The 13,071-nt window shown below is 46.6% G+C and overlaps 1 protein-coding gene across 1 annotated transcript; it reads left to right on the top strand.

Moving 5' to 3' along the window:
• Window positions 1-3,796: 3,796 nt before the first annotated feature.
• On the top strand, window positions 3,797-9,629 carry LOC309569042 (kelch-like protein 6; the record flags this gene model as incomplete). Its single annotated transcript, XM_082274803.1, has 3 exons — window positions 3,797-3,873; window positions 5,866-6,093; window positions 8,129-9,629. The coding sequence occupies 3 exons, from the start codon at window positions 3,797-3,799 to the stop codon at window positions 9,627-9,629; spliced, it is 1,806 nt and encodes a 601-aa protein (XP_082130929.1).
• Window positions 9,630-13,071: the final 3,442 nt, after the last annotated feature.

Below are 13,071 nucleotides of genomic sequence, written 5' to 3'. Positions count from 1 at the left end.
GAGTCAGCTTCCAGAGTCTGCTGAATGCTGAGACCAGGGGAGGCAAAGGCAAGGTGGTGGTGCGGCTGCACAGAGAGGTGCAGGATCTGTAGGATGGGTTCTGCCCTCCTCTCTGCTGCGGACTGCTAAGAAAGGGGGGGGGGGGCAAAGATGAGCCTTTCTGCAGCTGCACAGAGGAGTGCAGGATCTGGCAAAGGAGTTCTGTCCTCTCTGCTGCTGACTACAGAGACGAGGGGGGTGCCACAGCTGCAGGAGAGGTACAAGGGCCACATTAAATTGCCTGGGGGGCTGCATTTGGCCCACGGGCCTTGTGTTTGACACCTGTGCCCTAAAGCAAGGGGAAATCTCTCTCCAAAAGGGACAGAAATTCATGTTTAGTAGATTAGGGGGAAGAGTTAGAACTTCAACAAAGTTTCTCCCTCACCTTCCGGGATTGCACACCTGAGAGATGAGGCTCTTCCCTACAGGGAACACAATCACTTTAGCAGCTGGTTTTAAGCCCACATCCTACCCCTTGGTCCTCCAGTATTGATTGTGTTTCTCCCCTACACAGCAGCAAGTTTATTTTCTAACCAGATACCCGGGGAGGATCGGATGGTTCCCCTCCCCATAGGGAGGCTGACATAGGCTTCCGCGTAGGGGGGGGGCAAGTCCCCCCCCCCCCCCGAAATCTCTAACTTCCCCTTTAAAGTGGTTGTTAAGCCACGATATGCTATCCTGTCTGGTCTATTTTAATAATCCTGTGTGCCTCTGTGTTTTAAAAAAAAAAAATAAGCCATTCTTTACCAGTTTTCAGAGCGCCGAGCACCGCTCACGTGACCCGCCAGCTGTCTCCTCTCCCTGTCTGACAGCTGCCTGCAGCGGGCAGGGTTGAGGATTCCCCACTGATGTCAGTCAGGATGGGAGGAGGAGAGAGGTGGCGGGTCACGTGAGCAGCAAATTAGCGCTCTGAAAACTTGTAAAGAGTGGCTTATTTTCTCCCTTTAAAAATAAATACTCGCGAGTCACAGCTAGCTCGGTGACTGACACCAGCAGCCGCGTGGACCACTTTCCTCAGCCCCAGGATCTGGTGCTATCTATCCAGGAGAGGGGAAGCCTGGGGCAAGGAAATTGAGGAGATTCGTGGCCCCATACCAAGAGGCACAGCACGTGAGGTCACAGCGCGTACTGACGTCGCATGCATGCACTGACCCAAAACAGAGAGGGCCAGCTTTGCTTTTGCATCTGGTTTCTCAAACCTTTCAAGGCCTGCCTGAGTGACCTTTTTATGTATGGTTTTCTCCTCCTCTTCTCTTATTTTAGGGTCCCCAGGTGGATCCTTGGAGGCCTCTGATAAAACACCTTCTGCCTCCACTAGTACTAGCGCTAGTTGATCAGCTACCTAGGTCCCATTCCAGACCTTTTTGCTAGAAATGCATTAATAAACTGGCAGGGAAGTAAGCCTCAGGCCTAAGTAAAGGTTTCTTAACCTCCATGCAGGCTGAGATGCAAGCCACAATTCAATCCTTCTGTGGCTCCACAGGTCCCAAGCCTTGAGGAACTGGCCCTTAGAGCAGGTCCTTCCTCTCTGGAGAGTTTCAATTCTAAAGGGGGACCAAGTGCCTTTTCCCTGCCTCACAGGGGCTCCCACCCCCCCCCCCCCCCAGCTCAGGCTGGAGAGGAGAAGAGCAAGTGTGAGAAGTGAAGAGTCGGGGGAGTCAGACCTCAGTTCTGGAGAGGAAATGAACCCTGACTTAGCCAGTGAAGCAGGTGGAGAAACCAAAATGGGTAGACAACTGTTTGTCCAGGAAGGGCTTCTTCGGGCTGTGTACACCACAGAAGACATCCCTGAAACTCCTAGAGAGACCTTTGTGCAAAACAAAATGAAAAGACAGAGAAAAGTGGAGCTTTGCGGGCCAGTGGGAGGTGAAGGAAAACCAATATATAAAAAACAATTCACATTTTATTAATTTTTCAAGGTAAAAAACATGGGCGATCACGCACATGTTGGCAAAGACCTAACACATAGAGGATTAAAAAACCAATTGATAAGTCATTAGAATAGAAATACATCCCACGAGGGGAAAAAAAAAACCAAAGCCTGTGTAGGATGGAAGGTAGGTCTCAGGTGGAGCACGGTCAATGTAGGTCCCCAGCAAGCCGACGCGTTTCGCTCAAGGCTTCCTCAGGGCCGGAGAGACCGTAACAGACCCGTATTTCCTTTTTAATGACTCAGGAGATGGCAGGTTATGGCAGTGCGTAGGGCGGAGAAGCATCAGTGACTCCCTACTCAATTATAGCATCCAATATTTTTCATATCTGCTCTAATGTGTATATATGGGTACATATCTATGTCAGGAAGCCACTTTATATACTGTATAGGGTCACGTCCCGTTATAACCAGGTAGCAGGGAAATACATTACTACGTATATTCGGAGGGTCCAATAACCAACACTCTAGTGGCAGCACTACCAGTGTCTTATTTCAGGTTCCTCCTCACTCAAACGGATCGAATAAAGTCGTTTTTTTCCTTGTATATACACGCAGGGAGATGTGGTGGTTGAAGCCTATCTGTAGTATACGAATGGCTTCAGGCAGGTATACCATACCATCTTAGCATCCTATTTTAGGGAGATCAGAGTGCTGACATATACCGAACCGTCAGTGGTCCTGTAAGACATCCATTTTCTGTGTGACCCACACCGACGGCGGATCTGTCCATTTTACAAAACAAAATGGACAGATCCGCCGGGGGCCTGGACTGACACACAGCTAAGCCTCTCATCAAGCCGCTGAGAGTCTGAGCCGGCCACTCCCCACCCCTCCACAACCCAGTGCTCTAGTGAGCAAGGAGGTGGCAGAGCAGAGAGCAACTGACTGACAGCAGCTCTGGCCAAGCAACCTGCTGGGAGGCAGACCTTGGCTCCAATGGAACCCAGTAAAATTGAAGAAACACACCAGCACCTGGCGAGGGGGGCTGCCTAGAAAAGGCCAAGGCCCAGGGGGCCTGGGACAGTGCAGTGACCCGAACTTCATCCAATGTGAGGGCAATAGGGGAGGCACTAAAGGCCTTCGAAAGTAGTATTCTGAATTGGGAAGTCACAGCGGTGTCTTACCTGAATCGCCACAATATTCCAGCGGTGGCTTACCTGAAACGGGACCCTTTAGCAGTCCCAGTTCCAGTCTGGTAAGAGGCCAGAAACCTCTTAGGCTGGGTTGAAGGAAGGGTCATTTCAATTGCTGCAGTTCACATAAAAGGGACGAGCAACCAGGAAATGGGACTTCCTCAGTCGCCAACCAATCAAGTAGGGAGAGCAGGAGTTGAGCCAGAGGGTGCTAATACAGCGCTCTCTTGCGCGCAAAAGGGAGTCAGGATGCCTTAGCTCAGGTTTGGCAGTTAAAGCTGGCATATGCCTTTTCATCCTCTGGCTCTAATCCCTTGAGTCCTGCAGAAGCTCAGCCGGTGGTCAGGCCACCTTCTCCTGATTGCGCCATAGTTGCCAAGGAGGGCATGGTTTGAGACCCTGAAAGCTCTGTCAGCAGTGCCCCCTGGAGACTGCCGACCCAGCCAGATCATCTGTCCCAGGGATCGATGCTACACCCCAGACCGGAAATTCTTCTAGTTGACAGCTTGACTTCTGAGCGCCAGATCCTTAGATTAAAAGGCTGCTCTGATGGGGTTATAGACACCCTGCTAAGTAGAAAGCCAGTTATGAGAAAAATGTTATTCTAAAGTATGGAAAACCTTTTATTTATGGTGCAAGCAAAAACCAGTTTCTTCTACCTCTGCTCCCGTGGTTCTAGAAATCCTTCAGGATGGGGGTAGATAAAGAGGTAGCGGTTAGCACCCTTCAAAAGCAGATTGCAGCACTTTCACTTTTTCTAGACGCCAGGTTGGTGAAACATCCTTTAGGCTACGTTCACATGTAGGCGTTTTGGGGGCGTATTTCTGCTCTAGGATCAGCTCTCAAAACACCCAACAAGACCAATCCTATTCATTTCAATGGCCCCTGTTCACATCTGAGCGTTTTGACGCCATGAGCAAAACGCCCAACGCTCAAAAAAGTACATGAGCTTCTTTTTGGGAAGATTACAGGCGTTTTCCATTGGTCTCTAGTCAATCTAAAAACGCCCATAAAAACGCCTGAAAAAACGCCCATAAAAACGCCTGTAATAGCAACGCCAAGATGTGAACGTAGCCTTAGTTAAAAGGATTTCTGGTGGCTAGGGATAGTTAACCCAGTTACTAAGGACAGGTTCCCACCATAGGCTATGACTAAGGTGCTAGAGACCCTATTGAAGCAGCCATTTGAACCAATAGAAGAGGTTTCCCTCAGTTTTTAACATTTAAAATGTCAGTTTTGTTAGCTATCACCATGGTTAGAAGGGTGGGGAACCTACAAAGTTTATCTAGAGGAACCTTTATGTTAATCCCAAAAAAGACAAAGAAAGTATTACTCTTTAGATGTAAGAAGATCTCATCTTATTTACTGAAGGGTGAAGAGTTTAGGAGATCTAATCCATTTTTTTTTTTTTAAATCATCTATTCTGGATCAAGGAAGGGACTCCCAAGTATCTAAAGCTTCAGTCTCCAGGTGCATTAGACGGGCTATTGTTCTAGCATAAGAGAACCTAGGGGATCTGGCACCAGCTATAGTGGTAGCACACTCAACTAGAGCTCTGGTGACATCCTGGGTGGAGAAAGCAGGGGCCTCCTGGGAACAGCTTTGCAACGCAGCCACCCTATCCAGCCAAGATACCTTCTTGAAGCAATACAGAGTTGGAAGTCCTGTCTTGGCAAGACTTAAGCCCCGTACACACGCAACGAATTTCCGCCGACCGGTCGTCCGTCTTTTGTCCAGAGTGGTGTTTTGTTGGTTGGAATGTGCCTAGACTGCACACGAATTTTCTCGCCCAACAAAATTCTACTTCAGAAGTGATGTCATGTGTTGGTTTGCTTTCTTTGTGTTCTTTCTTCTCTGAGCATGCCCAGTCTTGCTCATCAGATTTTTCCCCATTGAAATCTGTACTGACTGCACGAAAATCGGCCGTTGTGTTGACGGCCAACAAAAATTTTATAGCCTGCACACCAGATTTTTTTCGGCCGAAAAGTCAGTCGGTTGTCGGAAGCATCATACTAACAAGCCGAAAATCGGCAGATTGGTCGTCGGACGAAATTTCCCAGCCGAACCTCGAAACGTGTGTACAAGGCTTTAAGCTGAATACACACTATCCAACTTTTGTGGTTAGATTTCCTTCAGATTTACCTTTTCTATGTAGTGCAAGGGCCTGCCAGATTGCATACAAATTGAAAGTGTTTAACTTTTTGGAAAAAAAAAAAAAAGTGTTTAGGTTTGACCTCATATTATATGGTTTTGGTAAGTCTAAAGGAAAAAGTCTTCAGAAAATCTTATAGTGTGTATGGCCCATTAGCCTTTGGCTAGAAGGTTCTTCAGGCAGTGGTCTCACCCTAAGTTAGGCATGTGGTTACTTTTATTGTCCTCTCAGGTGTGCCATCTTGGAAAGGGACGGAATTATGTCACAAGGGAAATAATCTCACATAGGAACTCCCCACCTACAATTAAACACTTTTTCCTCCTCCAATGGGCAGGATGTAGGCCTGCGGTCCTGGAAGGTTCGTAGAAATACCGTTACTGGGAAGTCTAAAGTAGGATATTTCTAATGCGGTGTCACAGTGACAGGAAGTAAGAAAGTGCTGTGAACACCTGAAGAATATACACGCCACCACCTCCCGAGTCTTCTATCACATGATCTCAGATTTAGAGGAGTATTTGAGGCATTTAGAAAGGGGTTGAAATTGTCGAAGTAGCAGTGCCATAGATTCTCCTTCACTGACCATACATGATCATCTGTTCTGCTTCCAGGGTTGTCCTGGCCTCGGTCAGTCCTTATTTCAGAGCTCTCTTCACGTGTCCCATGAAGGAGGCTGTGCTCGGGGAGGTTTGTCTTTCGGATGTCCCCTCTTCTGTCCTGCAGACCGTCCTGCACTACATCTACACGGGGGAGGTTCATCTTACCTTGGACAACGTAGAGGAGCTGTTTATCCTGTCCAGCCGCCTGCAGATCACGGCCATGCAAGATCTGTGCAGCAGGTAAAGACTTTCTGGTGGTTCACTTTTAAAGGCCCTTTAAATTCTCATGTGAAAGTTATACCTTATATCTGTAAGAGCTCGTTTACGCTTGCTTCAAAATGTGGCATTGGACATGCTTTTTAAAGCATTCTGAATGCCAACAATCAAAGCGCCTGTCACGGAATAAAATGGTTTGCTCACAGTGCTGATCATGCGTTGTTGCTTTGCTTCAAAAATTATACCCCATGCTGCTTTTTTGGCGCTTCAAAGCGTCTCCAAAGCCTCCAGAGGAGTCTGACAATGCTTGCTAACAGCACCTGAAGCTTTTGAGAGACTTTTTTGCTTTGGAGGTATTGCAGGTATGAGATCCCAGGATGCATTGGGAAACCAAGTGAACCTGAAAGATGTCAGCCATCACTTTCAGTTTGTGTATATATTCTGACAGTGACTGGTGCCGACGTCGCATCTGGTGTGGAGCTGCAGGAAGGTGAGCAGGGTCTGGACTGGAGCAGGGAAACTAGCAGACTGGGACTGCTAAAGTGAAAGGTGAGTAGGTACTGGAGAGAGGACTGAGTGGAAGAGGATCAGCCGAGCTAGATCCAGTGCAGGAGAAACTAGCCATGTTACACGTGGGAGCAACATAGCGGGGGGTGAGCGGTGACTGGAGAGAGGAGGATCAGCGGAGTTGGGGGTTACTACTGACCGGGGATCTGCTGAATGAGGGTACTACTGAGCTGAGGTTTCAATAGACCCTTTAAAACCAATATAAAATCAACACATACACAGGGCATTTTGCCAAGCTTCAATAAAGCATCAATAAAGCATCACGGAAGCATCAAAAAGCATATTGAAGGGTAGGCACTTTAATGTGTGTTTAAGTCGAAGCAAGTGTAAATGAGCCCTAATGCAGTAGAAAATTAGGAATGTGCAACTGTGTGACTTCTAGTTCAGAGTTAAAGTCTAGTGGTCTGACGCTACTAAATCTGGTTCCGACCCTGTCTCCTGCTCAGATCCACCTGCAGACATCCTATAGAAATGCCTAGCATAGCTCATGGGCAGTACTTTCACTCTGGTAGGTCCTCTGTTCTAGTATCCAGAATAACCAAGGGCACTCTGTGCTGCAACTTATCCTCCCAAGTACTTCCTGAAATGCAGTGAAAAATGTACAGCATGCATTGTGTGGTCCCGTAGCACTTTGGCTTTCCAGATGGGCATTCATTTTCACGCAGTGCCTAGGCTCTGGAATAGGAAAATAAGACCTTCTGTTTCGTTCTTGGGGTCAGTTCCTGACACTGAGAACATAAGCTAATCTTCCCTATATGCCTAAAGCAAGTAGGCAGGTTGCCTACCATAAGTTGGGTAGTATGTCTATCTCCCCCCCCCCCCCCCTTTCTTTTTTTTTTTTTGGGTCTGACCCACCGGTCTGGTGCTATTATAAAAGAGACAGGGTGTCCAGATTCCAGAGGCCGCTGGCTTGGAATAGAAGTCTCTCTGAAGGCATGAGGGTCTGCTGCTGTACTCTGCAACTCCAGAAATGTAGGGGGACTGCTGGCACTTGCAGTCTGCCCTTAAGACACCAGTATCATGGATCCCATCATCATGGACTTTACCATTCTTATACTCTCTACCTGTGCAGGTATGCTGGGGCAGCAGCAGGTTAATTAGGATGCTTCTGGGGCTCCATCTCCTAGCAGTCTGTGCCTCGTAGCAATGGGAGCAGATCGGTACCACAGAGGCTCTCATCCTGGCTGCCAGGTATGGAAGATGTTAGAAAACAAAGTGTATGCGTGAGACGTTAGGTGCACGTGGGACCAGATTCTGTCACTGGGAGTGAGGTGACAGAGGTACGCTGGAGGGGTGGAGTGGGTGTAGGCTCAGCATGTCCCTCCTAAAGGTACAGCCATGGTGTACCTTGACATGAGACCAGAGAGTTAACTGGTAACATCATGAAGACTACTTTCATGCTAATGCCATGTTGCATTTTCCTTTCTTTAAAAATTAAAAATTCAATGGGGTTGATAGTAATGTCATGTTCCATTCTCCTTTCTTTACCTAGGTACCTTGCAAAGAGGATCGACCATGAAAACTGCCTTTGGATTTATAGATTAGCTCACAGTCACAATCACAGAATCCTCTTGGAGGAAACCATGAACCATATTTGTCGGAATCTGAGCTCCCTAACTAGAAAAGAAGACTTTTTCCTCTTGGAGATGGAGGAACTGGTCAACATCCTGTCTTCAGATGACTTGATGGTTAACTCAGAACTTGCCGTCTATAACATTGCCTGCTGCTGGTGGGAATTTCGCACCCAGAAGGACAATCCTCTTCCCCCAAAACTGTTGAAGGTCTTGAGACTACGACTTCTGACTCCAGATGAGCTGGAAAAGGTCGGCAGGGACGTATCCGGCAATGACTCCCTTCTCCAGCCTCCAACAAAAATCCGCTTGCGCCAAGGAATGTTCGAGGAGAGAATAGTTTGCATGGACATGAAGTTGGACAAAACCGGCCCAGAAGAAGAGCTTTACCATTTGAAATCCTACAATCCAACAACAGAGAATTGGGAGAAGCTTTCCTTTTGTGGCTTTTTTGATAGACCTGGAATTGTATCTGTAGAATGTTATTTATATGTTTCTGGTGGGTATAGAGAAAAACGTGATGCTTCCAATGCCCTGCACGTGTATAATTCTGTATTGAATGAATGGAAAGAGCTCCCTTCTATGACCCTTCCAAGATCTTGTCATGGCTTCCTTGCCAACAGAAACATGCTTTATGCTTTTGGTGGACGCAACAACAGCGAGCTCACAGATTCTGTGGAATGCTTCAACGTGTTGGACAATAGTTGGCGTAATTTGTCAAGCATGCCCAAGGCGATACATAGCTTTGCTAGCGCGGTGCTGAAAGGAAAACTGTTTGCTATAGGTGGGATGACTAAGAGACACGTAGAGTTTTTACACTATCAGGGATTCCAAATTTATGACACACTGACAGACACTTGGAGCCAGTTTCCGCTACCCGTGGTCTTTTTAGCTGTTGGAGCTGTGGCAATGGATGACAGGTTATGCATCATTACAAGTTATGATGCCGGACTTGGTTGTAATGCAGGAACAGCATTTGATGCATATCCAGCATACAATGATTACAAGCCATATGTTCCATACAAGGATCAGCCAAACATCACTTCTAGGAGCTTCTACTTGGATCATCTCGGCCGAATTTATCACGGTACAATACCACCTTTCTTGGATAGTATTTCTGGTTCTGCGGTTGTACGCTGGAAGCACAGGATTTATATTGTGGGCGGGGACAGTTATGACAGTATGCGTTTCTTTAAGATGTTCTACTGGAGCCCAGGTGAGCAAAGGTGGAGTTTGTTCAAGAAAGAGATCCCTTTTCTGTTTAGTTACTTTGGAAGTGTCACTCTGCAGGTCCCCCTAAAACGCTTCCATTCCCTCATTCCCGGCAGGAGATCAGACTACAAAGTTAGAAGTGATAGTGAGCAGGGGAATGGCGAGGAGGAGAATGAGTCAGAAGAACATGGTGTGGAAACTGGTAGTTGAGGGCTCTGCTGAAAATCTGTATGTAGAGTAAAGTTATCTAAACTTATGACCACCACAAACCTAACCCACCCGGATGAAGAGACCGGACACTGGAGTGGTGTCTAGTGAGTAAATCCATCTATTCTGAGCCTTTCACCCGGAACAAGCACAGGGAAAGTTAAGTCGGAAATAATCTGCAAGTTTTTTTTTTTCCTAAATTTAGACCAATATGTATTCTGCTACATATTTTAGGTAAAATGCCAATAAGCGTATATTGATTAACCACTTTAGGACTGGAAGGATTTGCTCCCTTTCTGACCTGGCCCTATTTTGCGATTCGGCACTGCGTTTAACGGACAATTTTTTTTTTTCTCTTTCTCTCCTTTTTTCTTTTTTTTTTTCCCTCTCTGTGTCTCTCTGTGTCTCTCTGTGTCTCTCTGTGTCTCTCTGTGTCTCTCTCTGTGTCTCTCTGTGTCTCTCTCTGTGTCTCTCTCTGTGTCTCTCTGTGTCTCTCTGTGTCTCTCTGTGTCTCTCTGTGTGTCTCTCTGTGTCTGTGTCTCTCTGTGTCTCTCTGTGTCTCTCTGTGTCTCTCTGTGTCTCTCTGTGTCTCTCTGTGTCTCTCTGTGTCTCTCTGTGTCTCTCTGTCTCTCTGTCTCTCTGTCTCTCTTTCTCTCTGTCTCTCTTTTTTTCTCTCTTGTCTCTTTTTTCTCTTTTTCGTTCTCTCTCTGTCTGTGGATCTGAAAAGGTTTAATTTTCAGGAACAAGGTCCAGTTTCAATGTTTGAGGGAGGTACATGGGGGGGGGGGGGGGGGGAACATAAAATATTCAGCTCTGTTACAGGTGGGGATTTTTTCTGTATCCACTTTGTGTAATAATAAAAAAAAAAATATTGAGTATTCTTCTCTCCATTTGTGAATGTCTTCAACTTCTATCTTTCAAAAAGAACTGCTTCAAAAGGTTTCCCTTTAACCACTTGGCCTCCGAAAATTAACCCCCCCCCCCTTTCATGACCAGGCCATTTTTTTGTGATACGGCACTGCGTTACCGACAATTGCGTGGTCATGCAATGCTGTAGCCAAATAAAATTTGTCCTTTTCTTTCCCACGACTAGAGCTTTATTTTAGTAGCATTTGATCACCTCTGCATGTTTTTATTTATTTATTTTTTATTTTTACACTATAAACAAAAAAAGACTGACAGTTTGAGGCCCCGTTCACATAGGGACGATCCGACTTAGAGGGGCGACCTCCGCGACCTTGGAGCGGCCGCCACGGACTTCATAACATTGAAGTCTATGGCGGTCGCCTCCGGGTCGCCCCAAAGAAGCTCCGGACCCTTTTTCTAAGTCGGAGAGACTTGTGTCGCTCCTATTAGAACGGGTCCACAGCTTCCCTATGGAAGGCGACCAGGTCGCCTCACAGGTCGCCTTAGTGTGAAAGAGAGCTTAAGGCTCTTTCACACGGCCGCTCCGCTTGTCCGCAAATCATCCTATTTTTTTTGCGGACATAATGTAAGTCTATGGCATTGCGGATGTCAGCAGAATACCATCCGCTGACATCCGATTTTCTTCCTTTCAGTTCTGTTCCATTTTTTTGGAACGGAACAGAACCCTATTTTTCCTCCGTGTAAAAAAACGGAAAGGAAGGAAAATCGGATGTCAGCGGTGTCATCCGCTGACATCCGCAATGTCCGTAGACTTACATTATGTCCGCATATCATCCGCAAACGGATGGGATGATATGCGGGCATACGGAGCGGATGACACAAATGTCATCCTCTCCGTGAAAAAAAAAAAAAAAAGTCCCGCAGCGGAGCTTTCACACAGAACGGCCGTGTGAAAGAGCCCTTAAGGTGAAAAATCCCCTCCCTTCGGAGACTGGGCCGCAGGGCAGTATTCCAAGATGATGACCACTGCCTTGCTGAAGAAGCTGAGGGTAAAGGTGATGGACTGGCCAAGCATGTCTCCAGACCTAAACCCCTATTGAGCATCTGTGGGGATCCTCAAATGGAAGGTGGAGGAGCGCAAGGTCTCTAACATCCACCAGCTCTGTGATGTCATCATGGAGGAGGGGAAGAGGACTCCAGTGGCAACCTGTGAAGCTCTGGTGAACTCCATGCCCAAGAGGGTTAGGGCAGTTCTGGAAAATAATGGTGGCCACACAAAATATTCACACTTTGGGCCCAATTTGGACATTGTCACTTAGGGGTGTACTCACTTTTGTTGCCAGCGGTTTAGACATTAATGGCTGTGTGTTGAGTTATTTTGAGGGGACAGTAAATTTACACTGTTATACAAGCTGTACACTCACTACTTTACATTGTAGCAAAGTCTCATTTCTTCAGTGTTGTCACATGAAAAGATAGAATAAAATATTTACAAAACTTTGAGGGGTGTACTTACTTTTTATGATACTGTATTGTGGCCGAAATGTATGAAGAACGTTGGACTTCACTATTGAGTATGTTTTATAGCGGAAAGTAAAAATATTTTTTTTCTCTCAAAATCTTTGTTTTTTTATTTATATAATAAAAATTTAAAAAAAAAGTGGTGATCAAATACCACCAAAGGAAAGCTATATTTGTGTTTTAAAAAAATGATATAAATTTTGTTTGGGTACAGTGTTGCATGGCCGCACAATTACCAGGCAAAGTAGCGCAGTGGTGAATAGCAAATCATGGCCTGGTCATAAGGGTATAAAATCTTAGAGAAGAAGTGGTTAAAGCTGCTATGCACCTTCTATTATCCTCATGGACAATAGGGCGCATAGACTTAAGCCTCATACACACGTAGCGATTGTCGGCCGTAAATATTCAGCCGCCGAACGATCAGCCGATTGTCGGCTTGTTAGTATGATGCTACCGACTGCGACTTTTCGGCCGAACAGAATCTGGTGTGCAGGCATTAAAATTTTTGTTGGCCAACACCAGAATGGCCGATTGTTCGCCAGTCAGTACAGAATTCGGCCAACAATCAGCAGATTAGCAAGACTGGGCATGCTCAGAGAAGAAAAAACACACGGAAAGTTAACCATCACATGACATCACTTCTGCAGTCGGCTGTTGTTGGCCGACAAAATTCGTGTGCAGTCTTTAGCACTTTTCAACCGACAGGACAGCAGCGGACAAAAGACGGCCGATCGTTCGGCCGACATTCGGTACGTGTGTACGGGGCTTTATATCAAAACTGGTGCTGCACTAAATATATTAACGTGCAATCAATACTATAACTTCTTCCCGCCCACGCTATAGCCAAAAGACGGCTACAGCGCAGACCTTAATTGCCGGGAGGGCGTCCATGTACGTTCTACCGTGCATGAGCTGCCTGCGCACTGCTTGCTCTGTGTTCAGTGAGTCCATGAGACTTGGCTGATCACCGATTGGCGTAAGGGGCGGGTCTTGGCCACGTGATCAGCTGTCAGCCAATGAAAGGTGATCATGTGATGTAAACAGCAGTCGGCCATCA

Source organism: Pelophylax lessonae, assembly GCF_965119305.1.
Source record: "Pelophylax lessonae genome assembly, chromosome: 12".
Classification (NCBI taxonomy): Eukaryota; Metazoa; Chordata; class Amphibia; order Anura; family Ranidae; genus Pelophylax; species Pelophylax lessonae.
The sequence above is the reverse complement of the archived record's forward strand: the minus strand, read 5'-3'. Positions and strand labels throughout refer to the sequence as shown.